This window comes from Schistocerca nitens, chromosome 8, assembly GCF_023898315.1.
Source record: "Schistocerca nitens isolate TAMUIC-IGC-003100 chromosome 8, iqSchNite1.1, whole genome shotgun sequence".
NCBI lineage: Eukaryota > Metazoa > Arthropoda > Insecta > Orthoptera > Acrididae > Schistocerca > Schistocerca nitens.
Window position 1 is genome coordinate 223,665,829 of NC_064621.1, and position 22,078 is coordinate 223,687,906.

The window sequence follows — 22,078 nt, forward strand, 5'->3', positions numbered from 1 at the left end:
GCATCGCTCGTACCATGTTAGAACCTATCTTCATTCCCATATTTCTAAATACCTTTGGCTTTCCAACATTTCTCCTTTTCTTAAAAGCCTTCAGAGGATTTCTAATAACTTTACTTTTACTCATTATTATACTTCAACAAAACAGACACCATTTGACAGCAGTTTAACAGCGCCACAGTGGGTCACGCCCATGTAGAACACATTTCAAAAAAAATTTAAAAATAGTTGTAGTCTTCGGAATTGAATAAATTATATATCTATTAAAAGGTAATAGTCTGCAGATTCAGAAAACGCAAAAAAGTAAAAATTGAACTTTTCATGATTTTGAGCCTTTCCGGAGCCCCTTAATGGACACGTAGCTGATTCTTATTAAAAGCGGATGTCAAGACAGCTACAACTATCCTTATTTAATGCCACAATCACATTGTGACTTCTAATTCAGAATAATTTTCAAGCAACTGCCTTAATGCAGCCACATTTTAACACATTTGCAAATAATTATTTAAATCTTAACATTATCTCTCAACTGAAGTGCGTGCTTATTGATAGATCTTTCACATATTGTTAGCTGGTGTAAGTTTTGTGGTGTAGTGTATGCACTGATCCACATGAAGCTGTAAGATTCGTCTCAATGGCCTGGATGGTCTACTGAATACATTCCCATCCTCGGAAGTGTGCCACATGTCATATCTGTGCTTACTTGCTGTTGTGGGGCTAGTCTCGTGTATGTTTTGCAGATGTTTAAAACTATGTATCAACCTGCAAATTAATGAAGCCGTTTTCCATACACCAACTGATACGAAAATTTAGAGATTCTTTCAGAGTAACAATAGTTACATTCTACGAGACTCAGTTTCATATGAGGTGTAATTTCAAAAATATTTAAAATGATCTAAAAACTAAAATCTATAACTTCCATTTACAGTCAACATTCAGGCACTAATACTCTACATCACTACTCTGATGTTCACAATTAAGCAATTGCCAGACAGTTCACATGACCACTTTCAGAATATTTCTCCACCCTTCACACCAAATAATGAATTAAATAATACTTTGATAAGCAGTTTAAATTATGTAATGTTCTCAGTGAGCAAAAATAATAATTTCTTTCCATGTTTAAAACATGGTATTATTTGATATTGGTCTTTTATGCTGTCAGAGAGTGATTTCCGGAATTTTAAAATTTGTTATAATTTATGAATCACATTGTGTAACTGAGCAGTGAGTCACAAGCATGTAATGAAGTGCTTAATGTTAAGTAGCCAGTGTAAGGAAGCAAAATCTTTATTTCTCTTTTTCAGACATACAAAAATGAGATTATACACAGTTTATTTATTTTTCAGGATATACAAATTCTGTAAATTGATTTCAGTCAATACAGAGTTGGTACTGGTGAGGGAGGTACATTATGGGTTATCCATAAAAAACTATGAAGTTGAATGGCTACAGTATGTTTCAGCAAATCAGAAGAGAAAATATTCATGCACATGCCTATCTCAATGAGTCTGAAGTCAGCTATCCTACTTTACTATTTACTATCTACTATTCTACTTTACAACTTACTTCTGTTGAGAAGCAGTGTATAATAGGGTAAGGTGGGCTCATCCTACTTGTTATTGAACTACTCTGGATTTCAACAGATTATTTTTCCTCTTCTGTTATTTTTTCACTACTGGCACATATACAATATTTCCATAAAGTAACTAATTTCTTATTCATGCTACATTTCATAAAGCTTTATTATTCACATGATAGTTTTCATACTACTGATGCTAACAATATATTTAGTTCTCATGGAAACATTTATTTAAAGAAATATTCATAATTTATGATACCTATAGGACTTGTGCATTTCAGAATTCTATAGTGATAAAAACTGTTTGTTTTTGGATTGCAATACTCAATCAAAAGCCCTCATTCTCCTCTTTTCAACAAATGTCTTACTCTTTCTGAAAATGCATTATTTCAAAATTTATTCGTATTCATAATTTTCGTGTTCCAGAGTGTTCAAATCTTAAAATGAATTTTTTTCCAAAATATCCAGTGCTATAGTTTTGTAGTCCTGATTTTTCTGTTACCAAAAATGTATACTGCCACTTAGATAAGCTGTTAATATGCTACTTATTCAATTTAGAAAATTTCACTTTCTAGAAACTTTTGGTGAACACAGGGAATCCGCTTCCACACTGAACTGCTGTCTCATAAAACACTACCGGTAATTCTGTCATTTTTTAATTATACACCTTTTGGGTAAACAAACTTATTTCTCTGCCTATTGTATATTTGTCCCTTTTAATGTTCCTGTCTTCTATGTTAATATCAAATGTAACAGCTTAATAGTTTACCAATTTGTAAATTTCTTTCGTACAACATCTACAAACAGGCTTCATGTACAAAGCTTCTGTCAGTCAAAATACGAAAACAATCTGAAACAATCTATGTATCATCGTGTAATTTTTAGTCAGCCTGCAGTTGGTATTCAGTTAGTACAGTCACGTTGTTAGTAAGTCAATAACTGGTAGTTAAAATGTACAGTTACTATGAGTCAATGTGGCAAAGTTTGCAGTGAGCCTCACAATATGTATGGTTATTTTATCGATTATTGATATTTGTAAAAGGACTGAGCAATTTTCAATTACAGGTGACAGAAATGTGCTAAAGTTTGCAAAGCCTATCATTGAACTAAACTGTGTATCAATAAGTATGAAGAGAAACAAGCCAAACCCAAGAAAATATTTATCAGTAATATTTTCTCTTCCTGAACTCAATGCTAATGATCCAGATGAAACACAGTTCCAGCAGGAAGGTGCAACAAGCCATACTGCTACAGTATTAACGGTTTACTTGGACCCACTCTTCCTGGTCATCTCACCAGCAAAAATTGCAATATTCAGTGGCCTTCTAATTCATCAGGTTTATTGGCTCCAGACCTTTTTCTTTGGGGTTACCTCAAGTCTACAGTTTTCCAAGAGAACCATTCAAGAATCAGAAATGATCTGAAAGAGGAAATTTGCCAAGAAATGAATGACACTGCACTGAAGGTGGAGCCTCCAACAATGTGTGCAAGATCAAAGATGCCATCTGAGTGAAACCATATTAAAAAATGATAACTTTCAGGATAAACTCTTAACTGCCACTTATGTATGCTAGATTCATGTCAAAGTACTTTGTTTAATCCTCTAGTTTGTGCAAACTTTTTAATCTTCCTGTTTGACTACACGCTCTATACCAACTCCTGTTTTCCTCAACATTTCTATGTCCTCTTTTGAAAATTCATTATTTGTCAAAATTATGAATGTTAGATTTGTTACTGTATTCTTCAGATCAGAGAGAGAGAGAGAGAGAGAGAGAGAGAGAGAGAGAGAGAACTACTGCACTGTCAGAGAGATGATAGTGTCATTTTGTCATGAAAAGTAAACTACAACATAGTATCACACAGTAGTTTGAAAACAGATAACAAAGATAATGAAACAGATTTTTTTAAAGCAAAGAATGAGTAAAAAATTGCTTTAGTTTCTTCACCACCTATAGTTCTGACAATATATTTAGGAAGTGTCTTCACACAGAGGAATAAAGCTGTTCAGTAATGAAGTGTGGATTGCTGAACCCTGACGATATAATACTTCAAGACACATTGAACTTCTCTTTGCCCAAACTCCTAATGAAACTCGGAAATTGGGCAAAGCAGTAAGGTTGCTCAAAATGAACAAGAAACTATTTGACACTGATGAAATACATGGTGATACAGTATTCACTCAAATGCTTCAGAAAACATGGTGCCAGGAACTCTTCTCATCCTGTAACATAAAACCTACATGTTATTTGTAGTATTTGTTAATCTCTCTCTCTCTCTCTCTCTCTCTCTCTCTCTCTCTCTCTCACACACACACACACACACACACACACACACACACACACACACTAGGGCATGCGGGGGTATAGCAGCACCCTTAATTTCACTCATTTAAGCATGAACATTTGCTATGCTCTTTGATATTTGAACAGCTATCTAGGTAACATAACAAAAATTATCCAAGTCACTAAAACTTTCAGTCACAGTTGACTTTCATGACATAATTTATTTTGTGACACCAAAAGCACTCAGAGTATTCTCTTGATTTTGAAATGACATATAAATGATAACTTTCTATGTGTCATAAGTTTGTTTGATAATATTAATGGATACTGTAAAACAGCTCCACATATGCAGCACATAAGCTTCAGTGTATGCTCATCTCCAAATCATACAAAACCATACTGCAAATAATGTACAATTAAAATTAAGAAAGCACTTCATTAATGCAGCTGCAGCAGCTATAATCAGTTAGCAGACATCATTTAGTGTCACAATTTTTTTACCTGCTTCTTAGAAGAAAGGAACAGTAAATGTTTATAGCAGTTATTAATCTTTTGTGATAGTGCAGTGTCCACTGACTTTGGAGCACATATACTATTCCCAGTTTTCCTCTTTTTTTGTGTGAATCATAGTTTTGTAGACATATGTCACAGTTGGTGGTTTTATCTCTTGATGTGTTCTGCTTATCATTTCTTAGTCTCTGATTAGGTTGGAGCATGTTTTTCATGATTTTATATAATTTTTACACACCAGAAAACAGACAGGTATTGCACTTGTTGTGTACAGACACAAGGTGAATTGGCCACTGTCCAGAAACAGTTGGAAATTGCGTTGGCCACTGTTACAGGCTTCAGACTGCCATCTGGAGCTGTTTTCATGCTGGGCATCAGTGGTGAATGCTGTGACACTACAGGTACCACTGGGATTTCCTGGAAACTCTGCTGTCACTGTCTTCCAGTGTGCAACATCTGATCATTTTCTCCTCATTTCAGGATAACAGGCAGACAGTAGTGGGTTCGTGTGTCTTTGGGCAGAAGGTGAATGTGAGAACTGGTGCCGTTACACTTTAACAGATATGAGGCACTGCCCAGTACTGATACCACATCCGTTGGGCCAATGGCCAATTTTCCTGAAAAGTCCAGATGAATACATAGGGTAATTCTGGTTATTAGAAGTTGCAGTGTTAAGTGAGTAGTTGCACCCCTCAGGCAAACGGAGATCAGATTAGAAAAGACAGACAGTGTGCGTTTGGTATTTGCCAGTAGGTCTCATCTAAGACATAAAGCAGGCTCTACAAGCAGCTATTGAGTACAGTGTATACAACCAGCTGCAAACAGTAGCTCATGTTGGCACAAATGAGTCATTCCAGCTTAGATTAGACAGTTGGCTGAATTGGTGAACATAAGTTGTTTGCATGCAGGAAGTAAGCACGGTTCACTGTTTGCAGCAATATGCCCATAACTGATCGCAGTACTCTGCTTGGGGCTGAGTGGAAGGCCTAAAGTAGAAGTTCAGATGATTCTTTGTTACCTCAGTTGCTGAATTACCTATTGTAAGTGGAGAAAGACCAGCAACATTACTCTTGGAGGAGAATTTCATTCTTGCAGATTAGAGAGATTAATGTGGTATTAGGAGCACCATTCATGCTAAGGTCTTGTTTATTAAATGTAATAATGTTGACATAGTATTGGGCACAGAATGCTGGCTGAAATCTCAAGTGAATAGCACTGAAATCCCAAATTATATTGCAATGTATATCACAAGGATAGGCTACATACCACTGGCAGGGCCATATTTATTTCTGTAAAGAACTCAATAATATCTAGTGAATTTATAGCAGAATCTGAATGTAAAATAATAAGAGGTGAAGGTAAATCAAAAGAAGGTCAAATAGAGTAATTGTATGCTTTTACAGACAACCTGACTCAGGGGCCATAGTGGCAGAGCATCCCAGATAAAACTTGAGGAATATCATGAGTACCTTTGCTGTCTGGAGAAGACTTCAATTTGACTGCTGCAGAATGGGGAGTTATGCAGTTAAAATTGGTGCCAGAGACAAAGATTCCTGCGAGAATGTTCTGAATGTCTTGTCTGAAAATTATGTTGAGCACATAGCTAGAAAACTAACTCCCAAGGACAATGGTTTATACCTCCTTGTAACTAACAGCACCGAACATTTCAAATCAGTTAATGTCACAGTGATTAGAAGGACATTATTGTATCAGTAATTACTCGTGTTGCAAGGGATTTTAAGAAAGGTAGGAAATTATTTTTATTTAGAAAGAGTGACAGGAAACAAATTGCAATGTATCCGAGCAATCTATAACAAATATTCAGCTCTACAGATATGGACAGAGAGCACAAATGGATAAAACACACAAACATTGTACACTGTGTCTTAGGCAATTATACACTGAGTGAGGTTGTGAGAGACAGAAAAGACACACTATGGTTTACCAGTGATGTTGGAAAGCTGCTATGAATGCAAAGAGTATGTCAGCATAGATTTAAGTGAAGTCAAAATCTAGTTTAAAAACAAATTCTGAACAAAGAAAAATTGAAAGTAAGGAGAACATTGCACAAAGCATTCATTGAATTGGAAAGTAAATGTTACCAACCAATCTGACTAAAAATACTAGAAAGTTTGCTACGTTAAGTCAGTAAGTGAGTAAGTGGGTAGAAATCACCTGCTCAGTCCCATCATTGACCATATTGTCATTGAAACAGATGATGACACAGAGAAGCCAAAAATACTTAATTTTCTGAACTAATCCTTCCAGTCTTTGCAGAGCCACACAAAATGACAGAATTAAGACAAAAGACTGTAGAACAGAAAAGCAAGTAAACTGCTCAACATTGCAAAGGGACTTGGATGAGATGATATACTTGGGAGATTCTACAGAGCTTATGTGAAAACTTGCTCCCCTTCTAGGAATAGTTCATCATAGATCATTGTAGCAACAAAGAGTAACAAGTGAATAGAAAAGATTTGCAGGTCATTCCCATTTTTAAGAGGGTGTTTGGACATTCATAGGCCCGTCTATCTGACATCAATCTGTTGTAGAAAACCTGCAAAAACAGATTTTGTGAAGCTCAGCTTTCTCAGTTCCTCCACGGTGTCCAGAGCGCCATGGATGATGCAAACTGGATGGATCTTGTGTTCCTTGATCCTCGGATCTGCACTGTCATTTAGCAAATAAATTTGAGCTTACTAAGTGTCAGATGAGATTTGTGATTGTATTCAGAACTTCTTTGCAAACAGAACAAAAGCTGTTTTAAAATGGATAAAATTGTCATATATAAGGATAATTTCAGGGTTTGTAACTTTTTACGTTACATGTAAACAATCTAGTGGATAACACTGCAAGCTCCATTATGGTTTTCGCAGACTATGCAGTTATCTATACAATGTTGCTACAGCTGAAGACTGTAGCAAAATGCAGCAGGACCTGCAGAGAATCAACAATTGATACAGGCACTTGTAGTTCCTGCTGAATGTACACAAATGTACTGTCTGTGCATAACCAGGTGAAGAGATTCATTACTGTTCAGTTACACAGTTGGTGATAAAATTACAACAAACAGTAAAAACCACGAAATACAGAAGAGTAACTGTCCAGTGCAATGTAAAGTGGAATATGATCATATAAATTCAGTTGTAGGAAAAGTGAATGACAGGTTCATTGGGAGGATCTTAAGAAAATGTTAACTCTTGTCCTTTGTAAAATCGCTAAGTGGGTCTAAGGCTTCCATCCAGTCCCTTGTTGACCACTATGATGTGGCAGTTGAAGATAGCAAAAAAACTGAGAGAAGGAAAAAGTCTTTCCTTCTCATCCTGTGCAGTAAGTCTACCCTCACTTGCGGTTCTTGGTGACTTTCCCAGAATCTACCCCTTTCCTAGACCTTTCCAATCTTTTTCCTTCACCCCTCTTCTTTCCCCTTCAACCCCTCTGCCTGAAGAAGGGGCTACTGGCTCCAAAAGATTGCCTAATTACAACCGTCTTTTTTGTGTATGTTCTGCTGCTGCTTGGCGAGTAGATTTTTTTTATCTATCCAATTAAATTATTTTGTCAAAAATTGATTGTTTTTGTTGCTATAGTTTAAGCTTCTGTATGACACACAAACTGAAAATGCTTAGAATGAATGTATTGAGTGCTATGCGTGGTTATTTAGTAAGTGCAATAGTGCCTGGTTATTTAAATTCTATTGACACAAAGGAATTAATGACATTAGCTGCTAGTGGACACTGATTTAAATCAACAGGGAAATTTGAAAATTTGTAGTGGACTGCAATTTGAACTCTGGTCTCCTGCTTACTATACAGATGCACTGACCACAGTGCCATCCGGACACAGTGGTCATTGCAACTGCACAGATTACCCTAGCATGCCTCCCATCTGACCCTAATTCTCAACTTATCCATACACTATAAGTGGGGTGCCCCATGCCCATTATCCTTATTACTCATAGCATTTTGTCAATTCCCATAAGAGTTCAAGTGTGGCATGCATCTGCACCAAAGTGATCAGCAGTTCGTCCTCACCATAAGAGCTCAAGTGTGGCATGCATCTTCACCAAAGTGATCAGTTGGTCGTCCTCACCTTTAATTACATATATGGTGTCTGTTCTTTTGGCAATCATGCCATCCAAACACAGTGGTCTTGGAACTGCATAGACTACCCTAGCATGCCTCCAGTCAGATCCAAATCCTCAACTTATCCACACAATACAGGTGGAATGCCCAATGTCCATTATTCTCATTACTTATTGCATTTTGTCAACTCCCATAAGAGTTTGAGCAAGGTGTGCATCTGCACTGAAGTGGTCAGTTGGTCATCCACAGCTTTAATTATATATGTGATATCTCTTCTTTTGGACATGTTCGAAAGAACAGATGCCACATATTTATATTATACAAATATTAGACAAAATAGTACAGTACTTTTCTGTAAAAGAATTAAAACTATACAATAAAACTTCCCGTAACAGACACACTCCAATAGAAGACTCCTCTCAATAGCAAACATTTTAAAATTTCTTTGCAAAATAACATCAGCCCTTAACGTAAAATTCTTTCATATAGTGGACATTTTCACTAATGGACATGGGCACTGAAATGTCTCCCCCAGCAATAATCAAAACTTCCAAGTAACAGGAAGAAAAAGACAGATGTAAATTAAACTAAACAGCTGAATATTTTGCAAATTAAAGTGCATACTGTTTCTGTTTTGAAGTGAGAAAGCTTGGCAAAAAACGGTAACAGGAATTTGTGAGGTCTATGAAGAAACAAACATTTTTAACTGTGATGAGACTGGCCTTTTCTTCAGAATTCTTCCCAGTAAAATAATGGCCTGAAAAGGTGAAAACTGCTGAGAAGGCAAAATTTCAAAAGAATGACTCATTGTACTGTGTGTTAATAAGATATGTGAATCTGAAAGGTCTTTAATTATTGGTAAGGCTGCAAAGCCCATATGTTTTAAGGGTACTTAAGTAAATTAAACATGGCATGGTATGCTAATAAATGATTTTGCATGACAAGGGCAATAAAAATTGAACTGCTGCTGTCATTTGATAGAAGAATGGAAAGACAAAGGAGGAAAGTGATTTTTTTATTGATATGTCACTTCCCATAGTGTTGCTCACTAAAAAATTGTGAAAATAATCTGTTTGCTGGCAAATTGACCTTCACATTGCTGATCACTGGATTTACAGACAAAAGGTGTTGGGACATATTTTGTCTCAAATAACATTGTTGAATGTGGATATGAATTCAGAAAATCTGTCGTCGTATTGGATGTAATTCTGTGGATTTCTTCAGCCTTAAAACAGGTAACATCCACTACAATCAGGAGCTGTTTCAAGAAGGCAAGGTTCATTCTGAATGACAATGCTTCAGTGATCAACAAATGTGTCAAAGAAAACAACTTCAAGGAACATGAGCAAGAACTTCGTACTTTAGTAGAAGAATTTGGTTGCTCTGATGGATGCATCAATATCAGTGATGGACTGTTCACAGAAATTACATCAACCAATCTAAGTGAACTCATATAAAAGCTTCATAAAAATGGGCATGGTGACAATGTTGAGAATAGGACTGAGATGAAGGTGACATAACTGAATTTGACTTTACTCCATTTTTGAGTCTGCAGGCAGCTAAAGAGGTAAGAAAATTGAAACAATACTTTTAAGTGAAAAATGATGAAGAGGGATTCAAATGTTAGCAGTTGAGGTACATATTGTGGAGATGATTACAAATGACACTCTGGTTCAGAGAAAAAAAGATTATTTCAAACCAACCTACCACAGTGCATGAAATAAATTTTAGTATTGTATTATATTAGTGTTTGACAACTTATTAACATAGTACTGTACTTAACCAAAGATAAGTTTTCCATGTACTGTATTGTATTGTATTCTGTATATTTATCTTTCTCTGAATAATGGACACTTCTTAAAAGCAGACATTTTTATTTTCTCCATGTATGTCCATTATTCGGAAATTTTACTGTACATTTTACTCACAGCTGGAGTGTCATTTACAAAGAATAAAGGCAGAACAATTGACTTACGTGATGTACAACTACTATTTGCACTGTATGGGCCCACTTTTGACATGACAACAGAAATATACGCTCTTTTATATATTGTTAATATCACACTTTTTCACAAATGTAATTAAAGTGTGGTTGTTCAAGTAAATTATGGAAATGGCTATTTGCTGTTTGTCTAAAAATAATATAATTCACAGACACGAGCTCAGTAACCAATAAAATGGATAAATTATCATTTGAGTCACAGGTATACCAGTAGAGCTAATCAACGGCTCCAGTCAACCAGTGATTAAGTCTGAGTTCCAAGGTGTGTCCTTGGCCCAGTGAACTATCTTAGGGGCAGATGAGTTACTTGTAGTGCAGCTGATGTAAATGGAAAAGACAGTCATTTGACCAGAATAAGGCTAGCTAGCAGATCCAGCAAAGTGATGAGTAAATTGAAGCTTCCAACTAGTGTGCTCCCTCTTGTTTATAATCACATAGATAAGTTAAAAACTTATCTATGTGAGATGGGCAAGGGCAGATATTTGAAAGAGTGGAGGACCACTAGAGCTAATTGCAACAAATGGACCTGAACCCTTCGAGGATGTCCACATCGAAACTGCTATCAATGACTAAGAAGTTGTTGTAGTGACAGTGACTACCATGGTACAAAGGGCAACTAAAATAAATAGAAAGATTTATATGTTCAGTTTTTATATACAGAAACAGTCCTTGTCATATCTCAATGAAGAACTTGAAACTCTTAGCTCATAATAGGAGCATGTTGAGGAACTATGGCTTATGTTTAAAAGAAGAGTTAACCATACACTGAATAGGTAAGTGCCCAGCGGAACAATTTCTGATAGAAAGGACTTTCTGTGGTATACAGTCACTATAAAGAAAATTTTTTAAAATGATTTTTGATTAGGGAGGACCACAGCAATTCATCTCGGATGGAGGGTCATCGACACACGTAGAAGTAACTTCATGTGTGCCACAGGAAGTGTGTAGGGACTCTTGCTGTTTATTTATATATTAATGAACTTGTGGATAATATTAAAAGTAACCTAATACTTCTTGCAGATAATGCAGTTCTCTATAATTAAGTACTGTCTTAAAGAAGTAGCACAAATATTCAGTCACATAAAATTAGAAAGAGGTGCAAAGATTGGCAATGTGCTTGAAATGATCATAAATGTAAAATTTTGCACTTCACAAAACGAAAACACATAGTATCCTATGACTACAGTATCAAGTCACAACTGAAATCCATAAACTCATACAAATACTTAGGTGTAACACTCTGTAGCGACAAGAAATAGAATGATCACATAGGCTGCAAACCATCCTACAACACTGCTGTAATGTGTGGAACCTATACAAAATAGGACTAACAGGGGATGTAGAACAGATACAAAGAAGAAAGCACAAACTGTCACAGGTTTTCTCAACCAATGAGAGACTGTCATGAACATGCTGAAAGAACTGAAGTGACAGAGTCTTGAAGGTAGATGTACAGTAAACTATCTGATGAAAACATTCTCACAAAGGTTTTTTTTTCTTACTCTGGCAGTATATTACAGCTCCCTACTTATTACTCCCATAGGAAACGAGATTAGACTAATCACAGCATGCAGAGAGACATTTACGCAATCATTCTCCCAATCCTCGATACGTTAATGGAACAGAAAAAAGCCGAAATAACTGATACAATGGGATGTACTCTCTGCCATGCAGTTCTCAGTGGTTTGCAGAGAACTGATATGCATGTAGATGTAAAAGCAAGCTGTATATAACTTATATGGGTTGTTCTATGCCAGAGCTGCAGGAAAGTCTAATCTTCACGATCATACCAAAATCAGATTTAATGATTATCAAAACTTGAAGTACAATATGGAAAGCATGTACATGAAAATTTTGGAAGGTAATTGTATGAAAACACATCAAAAATTCTAAAATTTATATACAAGGAGAGGCTGCTAAGAGACACCATCCAAAATATATCTAAAATGAGTAGCTATGCAAGGTGAGCTCAAAACTCCACCAAGAAAATTTTAGAGGTTGTTCAGTGATATATACTGAGTATTTTGGCAGAAGGAACCCACTGTCTGCAATGGTACATTACAGAAAAATAATTTAAGAATGATTTATTTGGTTTGTTAACCCAATTACCTTTGTTGTTGTTGTAGTCTTCAGTCCTGAGACTGGTTTGATGCAGCTACTCTATCCTGCGCAAGCTTCTTCATCTCCCAGTACCTACTGCAGCCTACATCCTTCTGAATCTGCTTAGTGTATTCATCTCTTGGTCCCCCTCTACGATTTTTACCCTCCACGTTGCCCTCCAATACTAAATTGGTGATCCCTTGATGTCTCAGAACATGTCCTACCAACCGATCCCTTCTTCTAGTCAAGTTGTGCCACAAGCTCCTCTTCTCCCCAATTTTATTCAGTACCTCCTCATTAGTTATGTGATCTACCCATCTAATCTTCAGCATTCTTCTGTAGCACCACATTTCGAAAGCTTCTATTCTCTTCTTATCTAAACTATTTATCGTCCACGTTTCACTTACCTTTACAACAGTGAAGAAGCCTGTAATTCATAATCACCAAAATACACAACACAAAGCACAGAATGACACAACAACCCTCGAATGATGCAAAAATACTGTGATATGGTTGCTGTCACTGTGGAAAAACCTCAGCATAGTACTGTTGTGCTGCTGTGCCACTGTACTCAATGGTCTCGAGCACAAGGTATATATTAGTCAACTCTTCATCAGTAAACTTACCCATACCTATAACACACCGCCGAGTAACATTCGAAATTTATCAGTGAAGTTCATATTCACTCTGTATAGAGGTGTGGATAATGTGGCAGATTTTCTGAAGCAAACAAGTAGATTTTAATGTTCATAGCCCCTGGAATATGAGATTGACTTTGTTTTTCTTTTTTCTTTCATGGAACGATGTAATTTTTTTTGCTGGGATATTGTGAAGAGCCTTAAAGAAGGATCACAACACAGTGTGTTCAATATGTTATAATATCATTGATTTTTAAAGTACTAGAATTAGGGAAAGGCAACCACTCACTTATAGTAAATCAACATGTGAAGCAAAGAATCACACAGCAGAAAATACATTAACTTTTGAACACTAACTCTTTTTCTAGCTAAAGTACACATTCACACACCCAACCACACAGACACCGAAACACACGCTCCTATGGCCACAGCAAGACTAATTATTGATGCTTGGTTACTGAAATCAGTTGCCTGAGCTGGTGGAGGAGGGTAGGGGGTAGGGAAGGGTGCAAGGAGGAGGTACAGAGAAAGAGGCAGGTCTTTTGACAGATGACTCTGCAGCCACACAACAAGATAAAAAGAGTACAGAGGCTACAGCAAAAAGAGATGCAGGAAGGAGGTGGCTGGGGGTGGGGGAGGGGTGGAATATTGAAGGAGAGAAAGGGAGCAGGTAGGAAAGAAACAAAGTTGAAGGTGAAATTGGAAGGGAGGGGAATGAGAGAGAGAGAGAGAGAGAGAGAGAGAGAGAGAGAGAGAGAGAGAGAGAGAGACCCATGTTAAGACTTGTAAGGGACCTTCTTTTCTTTATTTCTTCTTTGCAGTGGAAACATTTCTTCACCACACACCCCACGGACAACAGCCAACCAAAATCCCATACAGAACCTCATTTAAAACAGTTCCAGATTCTCTCCAACCATGATTCTACTCCCATTCCAACTAGTCATCTTCTAGTAATCTTTCAGGAATTTCTGGCTTCTAGTCTGGCCTCACCCTCCTTTCCTAAATGTCTCCACAGTGAATCCACTATCACTACTATGGGACACTACTATCCACAATCTCAAAAACAATCCAGACCTGATTATTCTTTTATCCCAATCCAGATCTTGTTATCCTTTATCCTTTTGACAGACACAGGCTCCATCACAGTGCTCATGAATCATAGTGATTGTGTGGCTGAGGGTCTCCACCAATTTTCCAACACCTCTGTAAAAAAACCTAATGACCACATCACAAGTTCAACATAACCTCAAGCAGCTCCTTGAGGACTTGTATCCATTCCAAAACCTGACACCTGCATCCAACTCCCTCCTCACACCAGCAACCTTTTACCTACTCAGCACACCACAAACTGAATCCCACAGGTTTCCCTACCAGTCATCCCTTATGGCTGGGTAGAATGCTCCCACAGAAAAAATCACTGCCTTCACTGATAGATTCGCCAAACTACTGTCCGTAACCACCCATCATACATTCAAGACACTGCTCACTTCTTTCACCATCTCTCCACAGTTCCTGTCCTGTTACCACGAGACTCCTTGTTGGTCACTGTGGGTGTGACATTCTTGTACATCAACAACCCCCATGTTTACAGCCTAATTACTATGGAGCACGACCTATCCCAATCTCGTCCTGAGATAAAATCCGCCTCCTCTTTCCTAATCCTTCTAGCCACTCACATCCTAACCCACAATTAATTCACTTTCAAACATTAAATCTATAAACAAATCTGTGGTACTGCCATGGGGACTCAAATGGCATCATCCTATGACAACTTATTTATGAGAGATCTCGATGAATTCTTCCTATCCAGTCAACACCTAAAATCTCTTGCCTGGTTGAGATTCATTGATGTCATTTTCATGTTCTGGGCTCACAGTAAGGACAACCTATGTTCTTCCCTCCATAACATGAACATGTATTCCCAAATCTGCTTTATCTGGCCCTTCTCAACTCATTAAGTCACTTTCCTAGATGTCAACCTCCACCTCTCAGATGGCTCCATAAATATGTCTGTTCATATCAAGCACACCAACCACCTATAGTACCCCCACTCTGACAGCTGTCACCCATTCCATGTCAAAAAGCCTCTTCCTTAGACCCTCATTATCTGTAGTCACTTTATTTGCTGTAGAAAGCAGGAGTCGAAACATACCTGTAACCTTACCAGAACCTTTACTGATAGACAATATTCTATCAAATTCACCTGTAAACAAATCTCCCTTGCCAGCTGTTACTCTGACACCAGTAAACCTGTTAAACAGCTACCCACCAGCCACTGACCATCCAACCAACCAACCACCCATCCATCCTACATATCAGATGGACTCACAATTGTGAATGTCTACCATCAGCTGTAGAATAGAATGACGACAATGAAAATTTGTGCCAGACCTGGACTCGAACCTGAATTTCCCGCTTATCATGAGTGGTTGCATTTGGCAATCCATGCATGACTTATGGCCAGACCCCAAACTGCTATATGTCATCCATTATGTATATTTCCATAGCGATCAGATGTTGTACTTGAAAGTTCAATGTTTGATCTGTACAGGAATGCACATAATGGATGTGCAAGTACAGATTGTAGACGCATGGTTGACAACATATGGAAGTTTGGGTCTGGCCATGAATCATGCAGTAAGGCAACCGCTCGCGATAAGCGGGAAATCTGAGTTCGAGTCCTGGTCTGGCACAAATTTTCATTCTACAGCTGATGGTAGTCATTACTCACAATTGCAAATCCATCTGATATGTTTCGTAATGCCTGTGGTTGCCGCAGTGTATTGTCATCAGAATAACACAGGCACTGCACTATTGTAACCATCCATCCATCTATCCATCCATGCCCCCCTTTCTCTCTCTCTCTCTCTCCCCCCTCTTTCCAACCCCTCTCTCTTCTCTTCCTTTCTTTCTCCCTTTTTATCTTCACTTCCCCCCCCCCCCCCCCCAACCTCTCTTCCTACAGCTCTTTTTGTTGCATCCTCTGTGCTCTTTTCATCATGTTGTGCCACTGTGCAATCATCTGGCCAAAGATTTGCACCTTTCCCACTAGCACCTCTATAAACAAATCTGTGGTACTGCCATAGGGACTCAAATGGCATCATCCTATGACAACCTCTCCCCGTCTCCATCAGCACAGCCAACTGCATTCAGTAACCAAGTGTCAATACTTGGTCTTTCTGTGGCCATGGGAGTATGCAGATTTTGGTGTCTGTTGGTTGTGTGTGTGTGTGTGTGTGTGTGTGTGTGTGTGTGTGTGTGTGTGTACTTTTTCTGGAAAAATGGCTGGAGCTCAGAAGCTAGAGTGAACGTTGTTTTCTGTTATGTGTTTCTACTATAGGTAAGTGGTTGCCTTTCCTATATTTTATATATTGCTCACGCTAGAAATTTCCATTATTGTTATGATTTTGAAAATCACTGAATGAAGCTGTACATGAAATATTCTGGACACTCCTTCAGCTGATCTTACTTGCACACACAGGCTATCTTGTAGTAATATGTGGATTGTGTGTTACTGCTGCTAAAATGTTAGCTGTACTTCTCTCATTTGTTCTTGTATTTCATTTTTTGCACTTTTAGTTCCTTGAATATTTTTTGTAAATTTTCCAAAGACAGATTGTGAGAGCTTGACACCATCCTGATACCTTTGAGCATAAAAAGGCGCAACTCTACTAACAGTTTGGCAACATTCGTCATAAATGAAAACAGTCTCCACTTTCTCGGCAGTTGTACTTATTGTGGAACTCTAAACTGCTTCACGAGCAAGTCATCTGATTGACAGAGCACAGACTGGTAGGCTCCAAGTGCAAAGGTACGCTACAAACGATACCTGAGTGTCTGCTTTCATTTGGTACAGTAGAGCACGTGTTTGTGGGATATTCTCCTGATAGTGGGAGAGTGCTCAGTGGTGCTGTTACCTTGTTACTATTTGATCAACACTACTGACAAATTATGTCTGTTGAGTCCTCATACTATTTGATCAACACTACTGACACATTATGTCTTTTGAATCCTCATCAAAGGTTCTTTCCAATGCCATCAGAAAAAGTATATAGTTTAATTTACGTCTATATCCACATCTACATCCGTATTCTGCAAACCACCATGAGTTGCATGGCAGAGGGTATGTTCCATTGTACCAGTTATTAGGGTTTCTTCCCATTCCATTCAAGTATGGAGTGTGGGACGAAAGATTGTTTGAATGCCTCTGTGCACGCAGTAATTGTTCTGATCTTATCCTCACAGTCACAAAGTGACCAATACACTGGGGATTGTAATACTTTCCTAGAGTCATCATCTAAAGCCAGTTCCTGAAACTTGGTTAATAGACTTTCTCAGGATAGTTTACATCATTCTTCAAGAGTCATCCATTCAGTTCATTCATTACCTCTGTGATACTCTCCTAAGGATTAAACAAACTTGTGAGCATTCATACTGCCTTTTTCTGTATACATTAAATATCCCCTGTTAGTTCTATTTGATATGGGTCCCACATACTTGAGCAATATTCTAGAAGCAGTCACATGAGTGATTTGTAAGCCATTTCCTTTGTAGACAGGTTGCACTTCTCCAGTATTCTACCAATATACTCAAGTTTACCACCTGCTTTACTCACAACTGATCCATTGATTTCATATCCTGCAAAGTGTTACAGTCAGTTATTTGTATGAGTTGGCCAATTCTAACATCGACTCATTCATATTACAGTCACAGGATGATACGTTTTTTTGTTGTGTGTAGTGTTCAGTTTTACATTTCTGAACAAGTTGCCAATCTTTGCACCACTTTGAAATCTTATCAAGATTTGACTGAAAATTTATGCATCTCCTTTCAGATAGTACTTCATTACAGACAATTGCATCATCAGCAAAAATTCTGAGGTTACTATTAATATTGTCTGTAAGGTCATTAACATACAACATGGACAGAAAGGGTCCCAACACACTTCCCTGGAGCACAGTTCAAGTTAAAAGTCCTCAATACAGTCAAAAATTTCAATTGATATACCATATTATCGTACTTTTGATAATAAGCATAGGTGTGGTGCTCAGTCAAATGCTTTTTGGGAATCACGAAATACTGCCTCTATATGACTGCTTTGATGGAAAACTTTCAGTATGTCATATGAGAAAAGTGCGAAATGGGTTTCACATGATCAATGATCTCTGAATCCTTGCTGGTTGGCACTGAGGTGATCATTCTCTTCGAGATACCTCACATGTTTGAGCACTCAGAATATCTTCTAAGATTCTACAACATATTGATCTCAAGGATACTGGACAGTAGTTTTGTGGATCACTTCTACCACCCTTCTTGTAGACACATGTGACCTGTGCTTTTTTCCAAGAACTGAGCATGGTTTCTTGTTCAAGAGATCCATGATAGATTACAGTTAGAAGAGGCACTAACTCCACTGAAAATACAGTATAGAATCTGACAATCGGACTGTGGAGCTTTGTTCAATATTGACAATTTCAACTGTTTCTCAACAGCACTGAATCTAACACTTATTTCGTTTATCTTTTCAGTGGCATGACAATTAAATTGGGGCAAGTCTCCTTTGCAAAGCAACATTTGAAAACATAGTTAAGCATTTCAGATTTTGTTTTGCTACCCTCTATTTCAGTTTCTATCTCATTGGCTAGGAACTGAGCACTAACTTTAGTGCCACTGACAGCCTGTAAGTATGACAATATTTTCTTTGGGTTTTGTGAAATATCATTTGACAATATTCTGCTACAGTAGTCATTGAAAGTATCACACACTGCTTTCATGACAGCCAAACATGTTTCATTCAGTCTCTCTATCTGTAGCCCTAAGCTTTGTTTTACACCCATTATGCAGTAATCTCTGTTTCTTTAGAAGTTTCTTTATACTGACTGTATCCCATGGAGGTTCCCTTCCATTATGAACTGTTCTACTCTGCACATATCTATCCAGTGCATGGTCAACTGAGATATGACACAACTGATTTTTTATCTCGTTTACTGAACATATATATCTTTATGCTTGCTTTAGATGTCCTTTTTATTTTGGTAATCATTGCTGCCACAACTGTGTCCATGTCACAGATACCAGTTTTGATGTGAACATCCTAGAAGAGATCAGGTCTATTTGTTGCCATTAGATCCAATATATTGCCATCATGAGTGGGGTCCTAACTATCTATTCTAGGTATTTTCCAGAGAAGGCATGTCATAGGATGTCTTATCACACCCACCACTAACAAAATTGAAATTTTCCCAATGAACTGTTGGATGATTAAAGTCTCCACTGATGAATTCAGTATGACTGGGGAGCTTATGTGCAAGTGAAATGAGGTTTTCCCTCAAATTTTTGGTTGCATCAGGAAATGAATCTGGTGGGCGACAGAAGGATCCAGTTATCATTCTATGCCCACTCTGATACAGAAACTTGCCCAAACAATCTTACATGCAGTTCTCGTAACATGCAAAGATCAGCACATTCCTCAAACTGGGGAACTATCAAGAATGGGGTTCCACAAGGGTCAGTCTTGGGTCCTTTGTTGTTCTTATTATATATTAATGACTTGCCATTCTATATTCATGAAGAGGCAAACTTAGTTCTCTTTGCTGATGATACAAGTATAGTAATCACACCTGACAAACAAGAATTAACTGATGAAATTGTCAATACTGTCTTTCAGAAAATTACTAAGTGGTTCCTTGTAAACGGACTCTCACTGAATTTTGATAAGACACAGTACATACAGTTCCGTACAGTGAATGGTATGACGCCATTAATAAATATAGACCTTAATCAGAAGCATATAGCTAAGGTAGAATATTCCAAATTTTTAGGTGTGTCCATTGATGAGAGATTAAATTGGAAGAAACACATTGATGATCTGCTGAAACGTTTGAGTTCAGCTACTTATGCAATAAGGGTCATTGCAAATTTTGGTGATAAACATCTTAGTAAATTAGCTTACTACGCCTATTTTCACTCATTGCTTTCATATGGCATCATATTTTGGGGTAATTCATCACTGAGGAATAAAGTATTTATTGCACAAAAGCGTGTAATCAGAATAATAGCTGGAGTCCACCCAAGATCATCCTGCAGACATTTATTTAAGGATCTAGGGATATTCACAGTAGCTTCTCAGTATATATACTCTCTTATGAAATTTGTTATTAACAACCAAACCCAATTCAAAAGTAATAGCAGTGTGCATAACTACAATACTAGGAGAAAGGATGATCTTCACTATTCAAGATTAAATCTAACTTTGGCACAGAAAGGGGTGAATTATACTGGCACTAAAGTCTTTGGTCACTTACCAAATAGTATCAAAAGTCTGACAGATAACCAACAAGTATTTAAGAAGAAATTAAAAGAATTTCTGAATGACAACTCCTTCTACTCCATAGAGGAATTTTTAGATATAAATTAAGAAAAAAAAGAAAAAATATTAAAAAAATAAAAATAAAAAATAAAGAAAAACAAAAAACACAAAAAAAATAAAGTTGTTATATTAACTTAAGTATGTGGTTAAATTAACCTAATTATGTCATGTATTGGAAAATTCGACTCGTTCCACATCATTACGAAATATCGTATTCATGATCCATGGAACTAGTATTAATCTAATCTAATCTAATCTAATCTAAAGCTTCAATCTCTATCTCTGTGAGCTTTTTGTCTACTGTGACAAACACACCATCTCCATTTCCCATTTGCCTATCCTTTCGAATTACTCTTAAATTTTCTCCAATAATCTCACTGCTATCAATTTCAGATTTCAACCAGCTTTCTGTACCTACTATTGTGTGCACTTTACTGTTTTTCATGAGTGCTTCAAACTCTGGCACTTTGCTGCGAATGCTTCGGCAATTAACCATTAGGATTTTGGGACTCTCACCTGTGAGAGACATTTCTTTCAATCTTACACAGATACTTCTGGGTTTCCTGCAGCTATCATTATCGCCTTGTATGCAACCCACACATAGTCAACTACCTGAGTAGCAGCTTCTGGTGTGTAGTGCAAACCAGATCGATTTAAGAGGACCTTACAGTTCTCAACACTTTGGTGCAAGTTCAGGAAGTCACAGTGTACTTGCACAGAACCTTCGAAATCTCTAGTTCAGTCCTTCCACTTGCCTCAGAACCAAATGGTCACCATAATTATGGGGACACCGCTAAAAATTGTGAGCTTTGTAGAAACTCCACACACAAGGCGGGTCTTGTCAACCTCCTCTGTCAGTTGTTGGAGTGATCCAAGTACGACCTCAGAGTCCAGACAACAGGCATCACTTGTTTCAATGTGTGCCACAATCTGCAGTTGGTTGCTTCCTGTTCCCTCAATGGGTGCTGGAATAGCCTCTTCATTGTGTTGAATGGCACCCTCAGGCATATGTACTGGGTTCATCTGGTCTCCATTCCTGCCCCTTGCTGCCATTTCCCTAAGGGGTACCATCATTCACAGTATATTTGAACTGCTGACGATTGCATTTACCTCCTCTTGAGACTGGACAAAACAGGTTTCCCCAAAACAGGTGAAGCAAGTCCCACTGAGGCAAAAAAGAGTTTCTGTCATAATTCAGAAACCATAAATGCAAAAAATTACTTCCTCCTCTTCTTTTTCTTCTGCTTTTCACAGATTAGGCCTGCTGACCATTTATGGTCTCAGTCAAAATACTTATTTCAGAACAAAACAATATTCATCAAAATGAATAAAGTAAAGAGAAAAGAATTTTCAGTTACAGAACATACACAACGTTTTCCAAGATGTGAAAACTGCATTAAGTACAAAAGAAATGAGGGCATATTCTATGATTTCCTTGTTATTTACACACGTGTCCAATTGAACTAAGATTTAATTTATAAAGGAAATAAAAATAAGAAAAGGAGACCCAAGAACA

At 37.5% G+C, this 22,078-nt stretch overlaps 1 protein-coding gene across 5 annotated transcripts in view; it reads right to left on the minus strand.

Moving 5' to 3' along the window:
- Positions 1-1,330: 1,330 nt before the first annotated feature.
- The window catches only part of LOC126199283 (mediator of RNA polymerase II transcription subunit 25-like), a 371,538-nt gene continuing 350,790 nt past the window's right edge, over positions 1,331-22,078 (minus strand). For all 5 annotated transcript variants that reach the window (XM_049936094.1, XM_049936096.1, XM_049936097.1 and 2 more), the window contains one exon: positions 1,331-3,800. In XM_049936094.1, coding sequence (XP_049792051.1) covers positions 3,768-3,800 — 33 coding nt within the window. In that variant the 3' untranslated portion in view covers positions 1,331-3,767. The remainder of the gene's footprint in view (positions 3,801-22,078) is intronic.